Source organism: Trachymyrmex cornetzi, unplaced genomic scaffold (genome assembly GCF_001594075.2).
Source record: "Trachymyrmex cornetzi isolate Tcor2-1 unplaced genomic scaffold, Tcor1.1 scaffold140, whole genome shotgun sequence".
NCBI classification, from domain to species: domain Eukaryota; kingdom Metazoa; phylum Arthropoda; class Insecta; order Hymenoptera; family Formicidae; genus Trachymyrmex; species Trachymyrmex cornetzi.
The window spans coordinates 193,599-213,905 of NW_017295983.1; the positions used below are offsets into that span (position 1 = coordinate 193,599).

The 20,307-nt window shown below is 33.4% G+C and overlaps 1 protein-coding gene across 1 annotated transcript in view; it reads right to left on the bottom strand.

Annotated features, from left to right (window-relative positions):
• The window catches only part of LOC108771150 (uncharacterized), a 41,489-nt gene extending 37,295 nt beyond the window's left edge, over positions 1 to 4,194 (bottom strand). The window contains exon 1 of the mRNA XM_018523075.1: positions 3,838 to 4,194. Within this exon, the coding sequence (XP_018378577.1) occupies positions 3,838 to 4,005 (168 nt within the window). The 5' untranslated portion in view covers positions 4,006 to 4,194. The remainder of the gene's footprint in view (positions 1 to 3,837) is intronic.
• Between the last annotated feature and the right edge of the window lie 16,113 nt (positions 4,195 to 20,307).

The following is a 20,307-nucleotide window of genomic DNA, read 5'->3' on the forward strand; positions in this document are numbered from 1 at the left end:
TATATATACGTACACTCGATTATATGCATGAATCAAGTCATTCACGTTAGAATATCATGTGAATTTGTCAATTTCGAGGTGATGCTATAGCGTGTTGTTGTAAATCATGCAATTTATTTTGCAATAAAAATTCAGAAATTGTGGCTAAATCATATATAGATGTTTAACAACTCACATTCGTTTACTTATTTCATTTTCTTTCAGTTATTTCTGTTTGTAGCGAATTACTTTACCGCGCGAAAATATTAGATTATTAGAAATTATTAGATTGAATTACTACAAAATCGGATAACAATCTTTTTATGGTTCTCATTAACTGATTAATTAGTCGTGAGACGTGCATCAATGAAATTGTCGCATGAAATGTTCGCTTCAAACGATGAACAAATAAAATGAGATTGCTCCAAATGCATATACTAATCATTTTAAAACTATAAAATTATATTTTATGGCTCGTATTCAGAACACGCTTATAACAATGTTATTTAATATATAGTTATAGTTTACATTTCACATACTACAGAATTTCAAAAATAAAAAGTGCATTTATCGATAAAAGTGTGTTCTGAAAAAAATACGGAACAATAACTTTTTCTTTGAACAACGCAACATTTTTATTTAATAGAAAAAGAAATGTCATCTTATATTTTTCGATGCAAAAGGACACTAATTATATTTTTAAAACTATTATATTTAAAATACTATTACATTTAAAATATTTTAATAAAATATAGAATATATAATTTAAGATAGACGAGGGAGAGGTGGAAGAGGGAATATGTAAGATATCTTCTTCTTTTATTTTATTTCTTCTAACATTTAATAAAAAGTATAATATTATAAAGGTATATTTTTAATTTTAATTTTAATTAATACCTTTTCAATAATACTTCTGATTAGTTAAAAAATATGGTTAAAGTTACGAATGAAAATACGTATAACTTTAAGTCTAAGTATAAAAATTGTTTAATATTTTGACTCTGCTATTTTATTTACGTTTTTTTAAAGGAACAGTGATGTCGCGCTGGGCATATAGTTATTTTTCTCTTTTCGCGCCACGCGACGCACGAAAGAGCGCAAGAAAAAGTGGGAATCTTACGTGGAGTAAACAGGTACTGGGTCAAATGGTAATAAATCGAGATGCCAGGACTTGGGAATCTCCACGAATGGCAGTACCAGAAAGATGCATTACTCGGACGATCCGGTACCAAGAACCGTAAAAGGGTTGTCTAGTGCTGTAGAAATGCGCCGTACGTCTTTACGACAACAAAGATCTCGATATCTGCCAACATTAAAGTCAAGGTTGCCATATTTGTTGCAACAAGAGAGCAAACCTTTTGCGGACATCGTTTTCTTCCTTTTCCTTATTTTTTCTTTCTCCGATGTGAGACGCGGGAAGAGCGATTGCCTTTCTAACGCATCACAATCGCAATGCTTTTTATTCCGCCTTCAATTGGTATTATTTATATTTCTTTTTTTTTTAAATTCAACCGCAAAATATTGCAAATAATGCAGAAATTGAGGTACGTTATGTTATGCATTTAAATATCCTTTTAAAAAGTCAAATAAGAATTTGTGGAATAAAATAAAATGTCAATAAAACGAGTGGACTGAGCTCGTTTAACAAATTTCGATTTGTAAGGAAGTACGGGAAATTTTTCTTTTCGGCATTCCGTTTGCTAGAGTTTAGAAAGCGCAATTCATCGCGCCACGCGACGCACAAATCGCGGCAGCGACGCATAATTGACAATTTTCACGTCGCTGACGCGACATTACTTTGTAATTACGTTGCACGTTGGCGTGTGCATCGGGATTTATTTCCTAGGTTTTCTTTCCGCAGCAAGATTCTACTCACGTAAAACTGCACTTAAGAATTTTATGTGATAAAAACAACGGAGCGTAAAATAAAATAAGTACGAAAAAGATTAAGTATAAAAAGACAACGACTAATAATCGCGCCATGATAACGGAATCCAGTGGACATTAAAAATTAAAGGAAGTTTGAAAGAACAAAATTTCAAAAGAATTCGAGTATATGTAAAAGATCTTATTTATTATAATTCTAGATATGCATTGTAGTCAAATTATATATAATATTTAACTGTACAAACATAATGCAGCACACAATGCAACTCATAAAATGAAGTAAATTTGAACGCGCAAGAGAAGTTAGATGTAAAATGGTGTAACAACCAATAATTGTGTAATGAAAACGCAATCAAGTGGCTATTGGAAATTAAAAGTAATTTTAAGAGAATTCGTATAAATAACAAACAATCACGGTTTTTCAATGTATTATAATTGAATTCTCGTTTAACCGAATGAGCTCAACGTATAATAAAGTAAATTGAAACGCACGAGAAATTGGGTATAAAACGATACAAAAACTAATAATTGCACTATAATAATAGAATCAAGTGGGCATTAGAGAAAGAGCAAAGTTCCGAAATAACCCAAATGAATAAAAAACGAAGTTAGTTTTTACAGTTTTCAATTTATTATAATCTGATTTTCGTTAACTAAAATGAGAAAAGTTTTATTTTTTGTCAACTCAGTACAGGATAATTCTTTAAAAAATAAAATCAATTTATTTTTCATTGACTCAATACAGGACAACTCTTTAAGAAATAATCGCCTCGAAGGATGTACACACCGAGAAGTATTAGGAATACATGTTTTCTGTTGCACATTAATATCGCCAAGTCTACTATCGCACCTGTCTCGTTAATTTTGCGCTCATGTTCCGATCTAGTGGCGCAATAGTTTAACGATCGCGCAACTCAGTGAGTTCGCAAGAGCGCGACGCGCATCATAACGTGTCGGCGCGGTTTCAAGAAACCTCGGGTGCGAAGTTGCGATATCGCATTATCTTTATTTCCGTGTGACATAATTCGGCGGCATTAAACACTCGTCAGCGGTGCGCACACAATCGGTTTATATCGCGACGATGGTTTACTTACGCGCGCGGTCGAATACAAGCCAGCATGGGCGAACGAGAAACATCCGCCGCGAAATGCATTTGCATTCAAGTGCGGGATTAATAACTTCGTGTCTGTTATCCAGTAACCAACCCGCTAATTAAACGGCAACGCGAGTCATATTTTCTTTTATTGTGCGTCTCTTATTATGGACGAAGATACGAGTAACAGTAATATAAGAGCTTCTCTCAAATGAATGCACTTGAGAAATGTCATATTGTGAAACTTTCTATAAGTTGCGTATATAAATCCAGGACGATATAATTATCCTTTACAATTAACTTTCTGTTATTTTAAGGTAAATAGTTACTTCAAGAATATTAATTATGACGATATCAAGAAACTCTGTATTTTGATTATTGGTAACGCATTACATTAATATTATCTACCAAATAAATATTCGAAGAGAAGAGAATGAAATTCGATAAATAAAACATAGCTTAGACCTTATTTAATTTCTCAAATTAATTTAATCAATCAATCCAATTTAAATGTGCGTTATATCAAGCAACTTTGTATTTTGATTATTGGTAACGCATTACATTAATATTATCTACCAAATAAATATTCAAAGAAAAGAGAGTGAAATTCGATAAATAAAACATAGCTTAGATCTTATTTAATTTCTCAAATTAATTTAATCAATCGATCCAATTTAAATGTGTGTTATAAAGAAGAAAATAAAAAAAACTGTTAACTTTTTTCTAATCTCTCAATTGATTAAAAAAAAATTAACTCGTCATTTCTATAATGATAGATTTAATTATTAATTACTGTTAATTATAATAAATTACTATTAGGTAATTATGATACTATCAATTAATTATAATAGACTGCAATCATTTTATTTTATATCGACCTGAAGATAAGAGCTGGCTGCTGACAGAACTAAACGATGCGCGAGGAATCGCTGACCTCCTGGACAGCACAGGGCCACATCAGCGAACCTCTGCGACAACATGGCCTCCTTCAGAATGTCACCGACATCCGGTGCCCTCCCAGAAACGCGGATCACTTCTCCCATCATGCTCCACTTGTTTATGATCAATGATTGCCCGAGACACTCACGGAAATAAGCACTCCCTGTGGAAAGTCCTTGGCTATTTCATCCATATACTTGACTTTACGGCACTTGGGAAAGCAATATCTTTGCAAAACTTCGAAAGTTCTCAACAATTGCTCTTCAATCGAATTGTTGTCCATTCCATCGTTAGTTTTCACGTAAAGCCATCTTCCAAGGAAATTCGCGAAGATGAAATCTTTGAATGTCCTTTTTTTCTCAGTCTTCACTAAAATTTATACAAATTCGAATGAAAATCACTTATCTTTTTTTTCGAGCAAGTTCAGTCGTTTATTTTGCTATTTTTATGACTCAAAATATTCATAACGATGGCATCAATAATTATAATTTTGATGATACCGTTACAACGGAATCTTGTTTTGGGAGTCTTTACGAGTCGCGTGTGAGTTCTTGTTAACACGCGATCGATCGATTCACATTTACAAATGACATTTGTTGACTCTGTTATTTGACGTAGACTTATGGCTATATAATTATTGGCATTTATCAGCGATAACGGTGTGGGCATCCGCTGTCAAGTCATCATTATAAGATTTATGAATGGCCGCAATTCTTTTTACTCGCTTTTTAAACTCGCTTTTTATTCACCGTTACAATTAATTCGGTAGTCAGCAGATCAAGTCAATCGATATAGTCTCAATAAACTTCACAAATCTTAATTTTATGCCCATTAATTAATTTCCTTTCTAGTCAACTCTTATCATCAAAATCAGATGAGTCTTCCTGGACTCAAACTCTCGTAGAAATTTAAATATCCAAAATCTTTAACACTGACTTAATTCTCTTTTTTTTATATTAATATAAAATTCTATTTTATTGTGTCCTAAAGCTAAGGACAAATTTTTGAAACATATTTTATTTAAAACGTATTTAACAATTGGATTAATTTGCATCTTTATCATATTTTTATTATATTTTTCATACATTTATAAATTTATATAAAACACAAGTTATACAAACATCTTTAAAAATCGTTTGTTTCTTCGTCTGCAGAGAAAGCTCGGAAAATTCAAAGCGCGGAAGCGAGTGTCTACTTTCGATAAATAAATTACATTGCTACCTCTACGACATTGTTCGCATTTCACATAGTTCTCGACCAATACACGTTCGTTCCTCTATCCTACGTTGATACATCTTCAATAAGACGTTTTCATTGACCAACATGCGCGTACGCGAGCACTTAGATATCTTCCTCGTCCAATCGTTCTCTATACGGTCTTATAAACTCCGACTTGAGGTTTCCTTCCTGCGATCAGTTCTTTAACCGAATACTTTTTGCAGCTCCGAGTCGCTCGGTATTACGCGATATTCTGATAATTCCACCAGAATGCAGTCGGACGAGTCGATTTCACGACAAATTCATCCTGCTGCTCGGATATGCTTTGCACACGTCAACATACGAATCACCGGGATCATCCTGGTCCGCTTAATGAACGTCGACCTTCTCTTCTAAATTACTGCTCCTCGACCATCGCCGCAATTAGTAGATCTCGAAAGCGCACTTTCTGCACGCTATGGATCTATCTTCGAATCCTCAATCAATCCTCTGTCGATCTGCGTCGCAACGTATGAATTATCCCAATCGACGAAAGAATCTTTGCTTGACTTTGCTGTGATGCATCACATCGTCTTTTATAAAATGTTTCATGATACACAAATGTTTCGACTGTGCAATATTTCTGAATCAGGAAATTTAATTAATATTACAAATGCTTTTGATTTATTAAATCAGTTATAAACAAGTGCTAGATTAATAATATCACCGAAGTGTCCATTTGTCTCAATCAGCGAAAGTGCGTAATTATATCAAATCAGTCAGCTGATCTATCAAAATGTCAAATCAGTCTATATATATATATATATATAATTTAATAATTAGTTCCTGATTAAAGTTCAATTCACAACGATCTGTTTATTAGACTAAAAGAATCCTATTGAATTGTTCTCGTCTAGTTAGATCTAAGTGTCAACCTAAGTATTGCATTTATAGAAACAGATATGATGGATGCTCCATAGATCTACGAAGGAAAATTTGAGAGATTGTCAGCGATTCCCGGGTCGCATCGAGAATACTCGCGGATTTGCTCAACATCTCAATCGCCGCGGTCTCGAATTCGCGGATCTCAAATTTCCGGGATCGTCGTCGTGTGTTCTCTGGCGAATCGCGCTTGCTCGCAGCGCTCACGCGAGAAGAACCCGTCGCTGAACGACTCAGCAGGGCGACTGCCACCTGAAACGCTCAGGTGAGCAGAGACCACCTCTGCCACCGCGAGAGTGGTCTCTTCAACGAGACGGAGAGAGCACTCGCAGGGAACTCCTCCCATATCTCGCTGCTCTATCCCCCCCTCGAACGGAATGCACCTGCGTGCACTTGTCTTGTATGCATATGCACATCCTGTATTTTATGGTACATCACTTTACAATTAATTTCCAATCATATTCAAATGAGGAAAACGATAATGGAATAGCCGATGCAATTCTAAGACTTTTTAATTTTTCCGAAGAACGTGGAATTACTTTGATTTCAATAGCATTTCGGTTTTCGATAATAAAGATTAATAACTTAACAAAAGGGCGATTAGGAATCGGCGCTGCAACCTGTGCACATGAATCAATGTCAAAGTATCTTCTTAACAATATTCCATTTCTTTATTCTTCGAACGTTTTCGATAATAAAGATATATATTCTATAAGAATAATGCAGTTGATCATCAGCAATGGTAAAATAAAGGATTATAGGTACAGATACGAAGTTATCTTTCGAGGCGAAGGCAATTTAATACTAATGATATTAATAACAGAAAATGCATTAGAGATGAATTAGAAATAGCTGGCCTGGAATTGTAGATTGTGTAGACAATTAGGATTCATCTCAACCCGTTCGGCTTCATACCAGTCACCTTTTTTTCAAAAACCGTAGACAAATGAAACGCAGAGATCTCAGTTTGCTTGACGTTGAAATAAATTGTAACTTAAATACGGAAATATGTCTGTAATATACTTGGCATTCTAACTCCTGTATAGGACGATTCATACACATTTTATCAATTTATAGTATTAGGAACAGAAATATACAAAAATTATTGTACGAACATAACCATTTTATTAATTTCTTCAGTTTTTTAATTAAGATATTCAGTCAAACATTCAATTTATTTTACTCACATTTACGTATTTTATTTTATTAATTTCAAATTGATATGAAATTGGTGCTTTTTAATGTCAAATTTCAATAATTAAGAATATATCTATCTTTTTACTAATTTCATAAAAAAGTTGAATAGAAGATAAAGAGAGAAGAGAAGATATGTATAGTGTCTCTTTGAAAAAACATTAATTTCTGTAGTGAAAATACTTTTGTCTCTTACGTTTGAAATTATGTGTACACGTTATAGTCCTATCACTTGTAGAAAGGTGAGCGTAGATAGAACTGAGAGTATCAAAAGCAATGCGCGAGAGAACGCGCGACCGCTTCGCAAGGGAATTCGTGTGCTAATGTCAGCTGTCAGTGAGTTAAGCGGATAATCGTTAGCGCGTTATGTTTATAAGCGTCGAGTATGGCAATATTAGTAAGAGAATATCGAAATCGAATGGGATTTTCTGCGATATCGCTCACTGACAGCCCGTTTATCAAGCATAATTGACTAATAATATCAATTGGTATTAGTATATATACCTGTAAGGAATAAAATGCATATTTTTTCCCTCAATTGCATATATATGTATATGTATATATACACTGAAAAAAAATATCCTATTTCAATAAATATTTATTTGAATAGTACCAACTAAATATTTATTAAATATAAAAATATATTTATTTGGTACAACAAAACATTAATTTGGTTTAACAAGCACTTCTTTTTATTAAGTAAATATTTATTTATTGTAAGCAAGTATGTTTAGTTGGCAGTATTCAAATAAATATTTATTTAAATTTAGGCTATTTTTTTCTCAGTGTATGTATGTACGTATACATATATTTACATATTCGCACACACACGCACACACACACGTATATATAAATTTTTAAAAAGTCAAAAACTAAAAGAATCAAATACCATAATAATTTATAAATCTATAAATCTCAAAAACAAGGACCTGTTAAATTGAGGTCTTTTGAGATGAGAGGTTTAGAATAGAATACAATTACGAAATGTTTATTTTGATGTAGATTTTCATCTTTATCATTTTTATAAACTTTTATATATTTCGTTAGAACTTTCGTGCCAAGAAAATATTCTTTAGAAAATTGCACACGCTAACTCACGTGAGTAATAATATTTTTGTAATCTTTAATGGATCTGAGAGAACTAATTATTATATACACCTTTTATTGGCTTACCGGAACGTGGCAATTACGTTTCGTAGTGTCTCTCTGGAAGATAACACAGTTTACATACATATACACACACATATATATATATATATATATATGTATGATGTATTTATAATTAATCTATTATTAATGGATCAAAACTGTCCGACAATTTTAAATTTGATCTACTGACTCATCATTTACGTTCAAAGGTCTTAATCAAAGGAATATAATCAATTCTATGATTTTAAATACTTTAATATAAAACGTGCTTTAAAAAAAAAAATCTAAAATTATTTGTATATAACTTACTAAAATAATTATTTAATTCTATATTTGCCAAATTACACGAGAAACCTAAAAATTTACTAACTTTTATTTTAAATTTTTTCTGATTATTTTACACACATCACTGATTTTATTATATTTATAATTATTATTACTCTAATTTTTATTATTTAGAATTTTTTTAAATCTGGCGAAAGTCAAATAATACAATGAAAGATCGAAATTAATAATCTCTATCAAAGAGTTAACAACTGATAGTATCTTTTTACATTTAATATATATGTTATATATTTACGAAAGTTTGGTAATCGCAGCACACAATGATATTTTATCACGTAAAAATGATTTTGCGATAGGAAAATTCTACAAGAGAGCGTGATAATGGCGCATACTTGGATTCTTATCTGCCTAGAGAGAATGTAAATCTGTACCGAATTAGGGAGTGTCTAAGGTAGAAATGACATATCGTTGGATATCATTAGCTCGGTTTCCTTGATGCTAAAATTACGACGCTCGTACAAACGCGATGATAACGGTCTTCATGTAATTGTATACTTAAATTCGTATACGATATCGTAAGTACCATAAAAACACACACATGTCGAATTTTAATATCTTTTCTTTTATGGGGAGGGGGGGGGGCAGCGAGTTTTTTTTTACACCGGCAATTACACACCTCATTACCTAGAATAAATATCATTTTTAGAACTTTATCTGACCGATGACTTCCAACAAGGACTCCCGATAAAATTTTAAAAATAGACTTTTGATGCATTCATTGAATTAACAATGTGATTAATAATAATACTACTTAACAAAAATAATTTTTTTTCCGTAATTATTTGTGTCCTGAATATGATCCAATTTATTAAATTATTTTATTACGTTTATTATTTTATTAATTGTAAGAAATTTCAGGTAATATTGCAAAAAAGAACTATGATGTATTTTAATGTACTATAATTATACGATATATAACGTATTGAAAAAGGTTTATTGCAATTAAAATTAAGTATGTTAAGACTTTCAAGGCTTAAAATGAATTTGTGTTGAGATTAAAAAGATATTTATGGTTAACAAGAATTACTGCATCAAAGTTGCGATTCGTATAAGTCATTAAGAATCTCTCTCTCTCTCTTTCTCTCTCTCTCTCTCTCTCTCTCTCTCTCTCTCAAATATTTTTCAATATTATTTAAATTAAAAAATTTTTCAAATTACTAAATCTGTATCAAAGCTAATAAATTTAATTTAAATTGTATTAAAAATTCTTATACATGAGAATTATTCAAAAAATTTAGTATCGTTTTTAAAGGAACTATAATGAACAATTAACTAAAACTGTTGAAGAATATTAAATATAAATAATGACCTTTCTATCTTCAAACCATGATGTTTCTAACAGATAAGATTTTATTCGCAAATAATTATTAATTGGCTTCATAAATCACTTCAAAAATGCCAGTTATTAAGCTATAATGAACATTAACAAAAAAGTTCGTTCGATGCGGTGTCTATCATTTCTAATTCCGTTACGGTGCGATTATAGACATGAGAATGGTGCTACTTCCGGCCATATTATCTTAAGATTGACAATGAGTAAGGGAAATCGATCTCTCCCTCCGTCAAATTGGTGAACCCGACCTACGAACACGTGTGACGGATGATGATGGAGAATAAGCTGAAACTGCTGCCGCTACTTCGAAGTCATCCTAAGAGCGATACATTATAACGGCACAAGTGTGAAAGTTGAAACAAGTTCCTTGAAAGTATCGAACGTCGAATTGGTGTGATGCCGCTTATTATATTTAATACACGAAAGATAGATTTTAAAAAAGAAAAGACATTATATCGAATATTTGTAAATAGCATGCATAATCTTCAGAAAATCTAGCTAAATTTCTCTCGTTAGATTATTTGCACAGAAATTTAAGATGCAATATGTGACTAATTTAATATCGAATAATACGTAATTATCGCATACTTTATTAAATAAATTAAATTAAATTAAATGCACAATTGCAATAAAAAATTACGTTAACAAAATTTTACAACTATCTTCAGACTTTTATTTTAATCTTTTTAGCATTTGAGGAGCAGACTTTCAAAATGCGTTTTGTCAAAAATTTGTAATTTTTAGAAAACGAGAAAGAAAGAAACTCCGCACACAAGAAAATTACACACTTTACAGAAAATAAAAATATGCCAATTAGTAGGATGTAAAATATTAAACAAAATTGCTAAATAATTGCTAAAAATGTTAAACAAATGCATTTTATTTGTCTCTAGTTAAAAAACATAACGCACTTCGAAATGTCAATGTTTTTTCAGCCTATAAATTAAAGTTGAAAAAATTTTCCAAATATTTCAGAGTAGCGCGCGCCCTTATAGTATGAGCTATATGTTTTTCGACACTGAACACTACGCCATCTCTAACAAAAAAATTGAAGTTTTGGACAAAATGCATTTTGGAATTCTGCTCTTCGTTTAATGGAACATATAAAGGATAACAGATAAAAAGTAATTAAAATTAAATAGCTATGTAAATAAAGAAAATAAATTACATTATTTTGAAGAAGAAATCTGTCAATTTAATTAACATATAATACAAAAAAAAAAAAAAATTAAAGAGAAAAATTATAATTAATAATGAAAAGTATAGATTTTGAAAGAAACAAATTTTGAGCACATTAATATTACCAACATAATCAAATTAATTATTTATTTTCTTGATAAATATTTGTTCCAAATCTTTATCTAAATATTAATATTATGTCAACTTTTTGAATAAAAATTTATTCAGACAGCTTTACAGCTTTTACAGATCGTAATAGGTAAAATTATTCTTTTCCTGATATCATGTCCGCTTAAAAAATAATATTTGTAAATTTGCTATCAAATACAACGATTCATCTGAATTTCGCTCGGTGTCGTAAAAATGCGGAAGAAGTACTGATCCGGAGTGAAAGCGATAGCAAGATGCGTTACCGTTCACGCCTTATCAGGGTCGTGTTAATTACACCAACGACTTGTCGAAAGGTTCCGTTGGACGAAAAGATACCTCTCTAATGAAATAAGTTTACAGTTACAAAATTTAACATAAAAATTTCGACTGTGATTTCTCTCAACCGTATCTTATTAATTTATTTCAATAATTGCATTAATATCTCAAAAAAATAATTGAAAAATTTTTTCATTTGACAGATTCTTTTTCGTCCCAGATTTCTCCTTATAAACATACTACTCGTGTAGACATACTCGTCACTCCAGATAGAGTGGACGAAGTTTGAACAAAGCTACATCGATGGTATTATAAAATGTTATTTGAGTTTAGTGTGAATATTAATATATTATCCAAGGTTACATGATGAGATTTGGCGATCGTGTGGGTGAGTTACTCGTTATTTTAATGGTTGGATTCAAATATCTTATATATTTAAATTTAAAACAGATAACACTACAGTTTTGGCAACCTGCGAGTGACTCTACATCGGACGATCGTTGAAATTTTATTTGGTTAAGAAATTTGCTGATGAAGATTCCAAAGAGAATCGAAACGTTCAAGATGTCAATATTTCAAATAAAAATGAGATCAACACATCATATGAACTAACAAATTTTATTTGTGAAGATTTATTGCGCACCTTCGCTCGCGTTGACTCTTATTAGCCCACATTTAGATTATTTTTTGTTATTTTAAGAAGAAAGAGTCCTTGTTTAAGATATTTATTAATCTCTTTATAAAATAATTTCAAAAAAACTGATTAAAAACTTAATTTAAAAAATAACAGTTATAATATATATTCAAAAATATATATTCTACATTTTCATGTTCTTGTTTATTCTCGAAAGATTATCTTTAGATTATATCTTTTACGTTTTATACATAATATTTAAAACTTTTTTCTTAATTCATAAGATTTTAGATAATCTATTCATCTTATAATTTTCTTGTATTTTCTTTTAAGATAAATCTTTCCATCAAATATGAACATCCTACAGAAAGGGATGTCCGAACATATTATACACATAGCGTTACTAACTACACCGTAATTATATCTGCTGAGAAAGGTTCTCAGGAAACGCTTAACGGTGGAAATTCCGTGATAAATCTACGATGTGCAAATAACGGAGCTGTAGATGATCGCAAGAATCCGACCCGAATTCGAGCGATCCTTCCGTGTCGATTGAGCTCGCTCGCGGTAGAAGAAACACTTCGGCTCACTGTGTTGTTTGTTGGCACTCAAATAAAAATCTCATCGATCATCGCTAGTGAAACACGTGGCACGGTAAACAGACATTTGCAGCATAACATGCGCGTGCCGGCCGCGTGTGCAGCAACGAACGTTCATTCGGAACGGAGCACGTGGTCCCGTCATCGCTAAATCCATTAGCATGCAGAGAGAACGTTTTCCAGGTTGATTATCGGGCAAATATTGTTCCACGCTCGGTTACCGTTTTATCTACACGCCGACCCAGCTTGCTGACACTGTTTCGTACTACATCATATACTATCATATCTGCTGTCAGAGGTTCCCATCAAAGGAATATCTATTGTAAAGAATAGCTTAATCCTCGTGGACATAATAATCTTCCGTATAAGTAACACAATAAAAATATTATTTAAAAAAGAGAATAGCTAAAAGGAACAATACAAAATGTAATGTCATAAAAAATTGTAAATACCTTTATTCTTAATCAAATCAACTAAATGTTTCAATTCATACTTCATCAATTTTTTAAATTGTGGTAATACGAAATTATAAGTCATGACTTTTATCAAGCGATAATTTATATCAATCTATTGTTTCAACAATAAAGATATCCAATCACCAAAATAATAAGATATGAAATTAAAATTAAAATATTATTGTTTAATGCTGTTTCTGCTATATGTATGACAATATTCTTAAATCCGGATATAATTATTTAAAAAATATTTATATATACCATATTATCTCTCTCTTTTTAAAATTTTAAATATTATATGTATATCTACACAAAATCATGATACATTAAAGTTTTAATTCTAGATTCTAGTACTAAAAAATAATAAGTGACGACAGCATAAACTTTGATTCAATTCTAAGAAGTGAGATGTAATTTGAAGTATTTAAACTAATGTTCTTGTGTTACGTCCAGTGGACTCTCACGACTCTTTTCTTTCGTGGAGATCTGGATTTCGTTGAAATAAAAAGACAGCTGCGAATAACAAACTAACTAAACGTTATAGCCTGGAGAAGACTAAAATTCTCTTTTCCCACGTAAAAAACTAAACGAAGAATCCAGTATCTCCTCGTAAATGTCGCTCTGAAATGAATTAAAATCAGTGCACGTGCGCGTGCGACAGGACCAAAAGGACACCGAGTCTGTGCCCTCTCGAACATTGCGACTAAAAAGATAATAAAGATATCATTGGAAGTGTGAGACCGGAGCCAAGACATTTTTCTTTTTCTCTCTACGGTCAAGCCGCGGACGATTCTTGCGACACGCGACGTTCAGGGGTGGGTCCGGGGTGGTCTCGTGACGTTGCACATGCGCTTTCCTGACGCGTGCGTTTTCCCATAAATATTAAGATCGTAAAAATTAAGGATAACACTTTCTCACACTACAGACTCCGGTCAACGTCTTTTCCTCCCCCGAAAAATCTTGACTAATCCAAGAACCAAGAAAATTCCTACCATTAGTTAACGAAACCTATTCCACCAATCCGAATTCGAGTAATCGGGGGCGATTAGTATAAAACCGCGGTCCCGCGGTCCTTCAGCGTCTTCTTTCTTATTCCTCCGGAGCTTATAAGTCTTTTTTCTTATTCCTCCGGAGCATATAAGTCTTCTTTTTTATTTCTCCGGAGCGTATAAATCTTCTGTCATTTCTCAAAGTTACACGGGGACTAAGTCTCTTTTATTTTTACGGGGTTGTGAAAGCAAGTACCAGCCTTCTTTTTTGTTTTTCCGGAGTCGAGAGAATACTTACTAATCGACACAGAAACAGACGGACGGACACAAACAGAATCTTTTCTCGGAGTCGACCTGCTAAATAAAACATTTCTTTTCACAATCAATCCGTAAAGCTTAGAGTTTAGAGTCAGTGCTGAAGAACACCGTCAACCTCGCACATCCTGCCCGGAGAACTTCCACCGATGAACATCTCAATAGTCGGTATATTTCTATTCTCCAATCCCTCTCCGTTTTTCTTTCAGTAATTCACTTCAATATTTTATTTAATTTCTTTTCAGTTATTCATTTATTGTTATTTGATCTTTCTTATTTATTTCTTTCTTTCTTACTCCCTTTTTAGTTCCCACATAAAAGGAAATAAAACATTGCAGTCTGTTCATGCTATAACTTCAATCTCCGTCGCTATCCCCCTCACGATAATTGCTCGCTCCTATCGACCGAATGTGTCCGCGTTAATACTATCATCGTTCAAAGAAATTCAGGCCAAACTCTCTCAGATCCACTCACCAAAACCCCCCTTTCCTCTTTATTCTCCCGCTACCCTCTCCGCAATTTATTCCTATCCAAATCACACTCACACACGCGTACAGTAGACATACAAACCATATATATTATGAACCAAAGAAAGGTTCCAATTTGTAACACGATACCAAAGAATGTATCAATAACTTTTGCTAATTATATTTAATATTAATTAAATCCTCGCTCATTAATCAACGAAATCTCTCCTTTTATTCATCTTAAAGCTCTCCTGCGGTTGCACTTCGCCCTCTCCCCGGTCACTTGGATTAAGTTCCATGACTGAAAGCCAGGACATACGAACGCACTGGCACATCTGGTGTTAAAGTGCGCCCTCGTGGCACACTGACCCAGTTGGGCCCTTTAAACTCAAAAGTATGTTCAACTCGTGTGTCCGCTTAGCGGAGCACGAGTTGAGGTTTCCCCTTCGTCCTCCGTTCGACCCCCGGCTCGTTAGGAGCCTCAGGACGAAGCGAAGCGCCTCCCGGTTTGTGTTGGTCCTTCCCCATAACTCCCTCGCGGTCCGGAGCCTGGACACAACCAAATCGGTCAAAAAATTCGGTTCCATGCGTGCGGAACTTGGACGTGACACTTGATTAGCCCTTGGTATTTACTTAATCGGAAATTTCCTTATTAATATTCACGAGTTTAGCATATATTAAATTAATGTATTATCTTTGCTTAAAATTAACATAATTAAATTTTTTATTTTAAAGGTTAAAATTCGAAAAATTTAAGATTATTTAATTTAAAATTATGAAAAGATGTAAAAAAACATTTATTATAAAAAATTTTGTAACATAGTGTAGTTGAAGAAAATGTTTGGTCTACTCGACCCGCAAATATCGATATGAAATAATAACAACTTAAAAATAATGTTTTTAACGATATTCTGAAGATAAGATAACGTAAGCCTTCGCTTACGAGAAGAATTCTACGAAAAATATCAACTTTTTACGTTCAAATATACGACATACATCAAAAATAGAAATAGAGATACGCTTGGCGCAAAGCACGTGCCATTCTTATCTGCCTTGTAATATTCACTCTACTGGTTTATTATTACTCTCACTTGTGCAGTTTGGGAGCTGTTGTTTTAAATGCAACTAGACGACACAATTTCAAATGTTCGTCATTTAGCGCTTCTCTCTTTGCACGAGGTTGTAATTTAAAAATCCTCATAGCCGCACAGCTGGGTGAGATCGAGTTCCTCTCGGCCGAGATCTTGTTGTGTACACTCACAGATATACGATTTCTTCAGATAGGATTGTTCTCACCTTTCCAACCATTTCTCTAATTTGATCGCTTACCTTCGCAAAAATATCTGATAGCGAAGAGATTAATCTGTACACGTACCAACGAATCTTTTGATAGATAAAATATTCGCGCGTTCACCTCTCACATTCTTCTACAGATATGATATGAAATTTATTTTGTTATATAAATAAATGATTATTTCACGAAATTAGCATCCTCTTTTAAAAGATAATCCCGAGCAATCGAATTAATAATTTAACACTTTCATACAAACTTATATTTTACGATTAGAGACACGAATTTAAATATATATAAAATATGTTAAAAGAGGAAAAAAATATATTTAGACTTACGTGGATCAAAGTAAAAAACACAGTCACTTTTAAAAAATTTAAATTATCGTCACGTTACGAAGATTTTATCCGAGCTGCCTGAATAACAACTTACTCCGAGGGATGATGAGGAAGGTAGACCGAACGGTGCTTTGTTTGCACTTGATAAACGAGTGACGTTTTCTTCCGCAGTGTATCGGCGATGTTTGCTCGTCGTTTAATACCGACGACAACCTGACTTAAATATTTAACACGTACAAGACGAACAACAAGACTGTCTGCTTGCCATGTCCGAGCTTTTGTCCCTCTCTCCTTCTCTCCTGACAAAACTCGTGGCGACGCAAATTCTTCGCCAATATAAAAAAATGTGGACGCCAAGTAGATCACCATACATTCTAAATTTTGATCGACTTGATCTATATTTATATGCGTATTTACTTTATACTTATTTTGTACTTAATTTTATTATTTTGGATTTACTTCTATAAAATTTTATTATATGTATTTGTTATTTTATAATATCTAATAAAGTGATATAAATGTATAGATAATATAATATACCTCTCATTTTACGCATCATATTTTGTAATACGTACATAACTCATAATTACATTACGTACAAAAAAATGGTATATACAGAAAAACTGTTCTTCACATCATATCTCGTTAGCTTCCGCTCGCCTTTCGAGGCGGAATTGCAATTCTTAAAGCGTGCAACGAAGCAGCAATTCTCTTCGTTTCCTCTCTCGCAAGAAGACCGACGAGTGATAGAAAGGGAGTGGCCGGTCGTTCTAATCATTTTCCAATCAATAGATCAAGCTTTAATTGCTTCTCCAGGAGACCGTTATGGTATTCCAGCAGCGCGGAAAAAGATAGGGGAGCGATCTCTCCAGGAAGGAAAGTCACATTGTGCCGCGAGATTCGTATCAAGATTTCCCTTCCACCCCGAGCATGACTCGACCAATCACCGATGTATCGCGCGAATTGTCTATAATCTTACTAGCGCGTGTTTTTCTGGAAATAACACGCCAAGAGTATATCACGCATTTGTTGAGCTCTTGGTCGCACCTTCATCCTTCATTCTGCATCGTCCTGCACGGTTTTTCTTCGCAATGGTGTACCGCCTTCTAAAGAAATAAGACGCCGTAACCGATAGTTTCTGCTCGATGGTGCAAGCATTAAATATAATCAGGATTTAATCATATACTAAGGGATATGAGAGAAGCACATATGGTTAAACTTGTTCTAATTGTAAGTAAACCAAAACGTACGTAACTGATGATGCATTTGAAACAAGTTTGTATCTGATCCATATTACCTTTTTGTTATATATCCTTGCTACATTAAGCTTATTTTATGTAAGCCTTTTTTATGTACCGCAAAACAGCAAAAATAATGAATGGATAATTAGTAAATGCAAAAAGAGAAAGACTTAATCAACCATTAATTGTACATTCCGATGTGGATGTGATTAGTGCATTTAGAATTAATTATAAAAATCGGTTCTTTTGATTGCAGTCATTCGTGAAATAAGATTAGTGAAACAAAATAGTTAAAGATGCTCAGATTAATATCAGTAATATTAATAAATTAAATTGCTTGTCGATTTACATAATTTGTGATATTACGTACTCCAGCTTCGTTCTAAGGGTACATTCCGTTTCACGCATGATGTGCATAATACATCATTTAGCCTTGTTTAACATTCGGTGAACAACAAGGATAAATGATGCATCATACGCATCATGCGTGAAACGAAATACACCCAAAGACTGTGTTTCAAGACCGACAAATGATCGTCGCGGAATTTACTTAAACGGGAAATTGTAAAATTTCATACAAAAATATTCCCAGGTAGCAAGCTAACGTAATTTGTTGTTATTTTGACGTGAAAATGACATTAAAGATGTCATTTTTACATCAAAAGAGTTATTAGGCATAATAAAAGTTGTCGTGACCGAATATGGCCCTTTTGACTCACTTGAGTTGAACATTTCTCGATCCATTTTCACTTAATAAAGATTATATGAATATTTCTAAATATTATTATTTATCTTGAATAGTTTGTTAGAATAATATTTAAATCCTTTCTCTGAAAGTAACATTCTTTGCGTTCCAATTCACTACATTCGAATAATTGTAGTCATAACTTCAACAATGTTGATCACTATAATAAATAATCTCCGTAAGATATCACAATATCTCCAAACTTTCATGAGGTATAAACGATGCTGTGCCCGAAGCAATCGAGGATTTTATAAATATAATATCGAGTTTCGCGGTCGTGTCGGGTCGCGATTTTCGATACCTAGCCATCCCACGGTGTAGTTAAAGGGAAGAGCCGGGACTCGTTCAAGGCGAGCTACATGCACTGCAATTAACGGCCGGATATTTCATCTGGAAAACAAGGCGAAACAGCCAATATTATTGCATCATGAGCTTGACGTGGCAACTGTAAGAATACATTAAATCTCGGAAAGTGTGCAAGCGAGTGCGAGCGCGCGAATTGCTCTCCTGGATAACGGTGCGGCCGTCAACGACGCCACATTGTACGAATTCTGCAAAATTGCGACGATAAATAATAAGAATATTACATGTCACGCAATAACGGCATTTAAATGATTTTCCGTCGTCAAATTAATAGACAATACCTATCATCGAGACACCGCTATGCGTCTTGCAGCACATCTTACTATATTTATCATCGCGCAAGATTATATTAATTTTCTCGTTTTCTTTCCAGAAAAGCTCGTAATATACATCACACAATGCTCTCGACTTATTATATATAATAGCGAGCAGAGCAACATGATTATTTACTCTCAGATAACGAAATATTTGGCTATCTGAGAGTAAATAATTGTGTTGCTCTGCTTACTATTATATACATTATGAAATGAAAAACAACGCACATATACACGTATACGCAGAAGAAAAGGGGGTGATTCCGATTGATCACGGCTCGATTGGACACCACCACTCACAGCGACCGGTGCTTAGGAGCTTTGTAGTCTCAAGCGCTGTGAGTGGCTCGTGTCTAATTGAGTCGTGTCCAACTGGCCACCTCGCGGAGGTAATTAACGGAGCAATTAATCGGCGCGCAACAAGACGCCGCGCCGACTCTTTAAATGCCGCGAATCCATCTCAGGGAATTAACACGCGGGAAAAAAGCTGGCATCAACCGAACAACTTCATTCGATATATCCCTCGCATATAAAGTTACATCACCAGGGCGCTAGGCCATATTCCATTTCTACTGTTCCATTGCAAAACCAGGCATATTCCGTTACGCGATATTTGTGACGTTCGCGCATTGTGTGACACATATACATATAGACAATCTCATGATTTGATGATCAGATCATTCTGGAAGGCGATAGAACACTTCTAGAAAATCTCACTAAAATATCAAGAAACAATTGAGTTTCATTGAGTTAATATTTGGCGCGCTCTACAAGGCGCAATTTTGAACTAAATGAAACGATTAAAAAGGGTAAAATGTTCGTTTTTTTATTGTCTACAACTTTCTGTTACATAATTTTTCCATATCTCGCGACCGTAATTAGTTTTAAGCAAA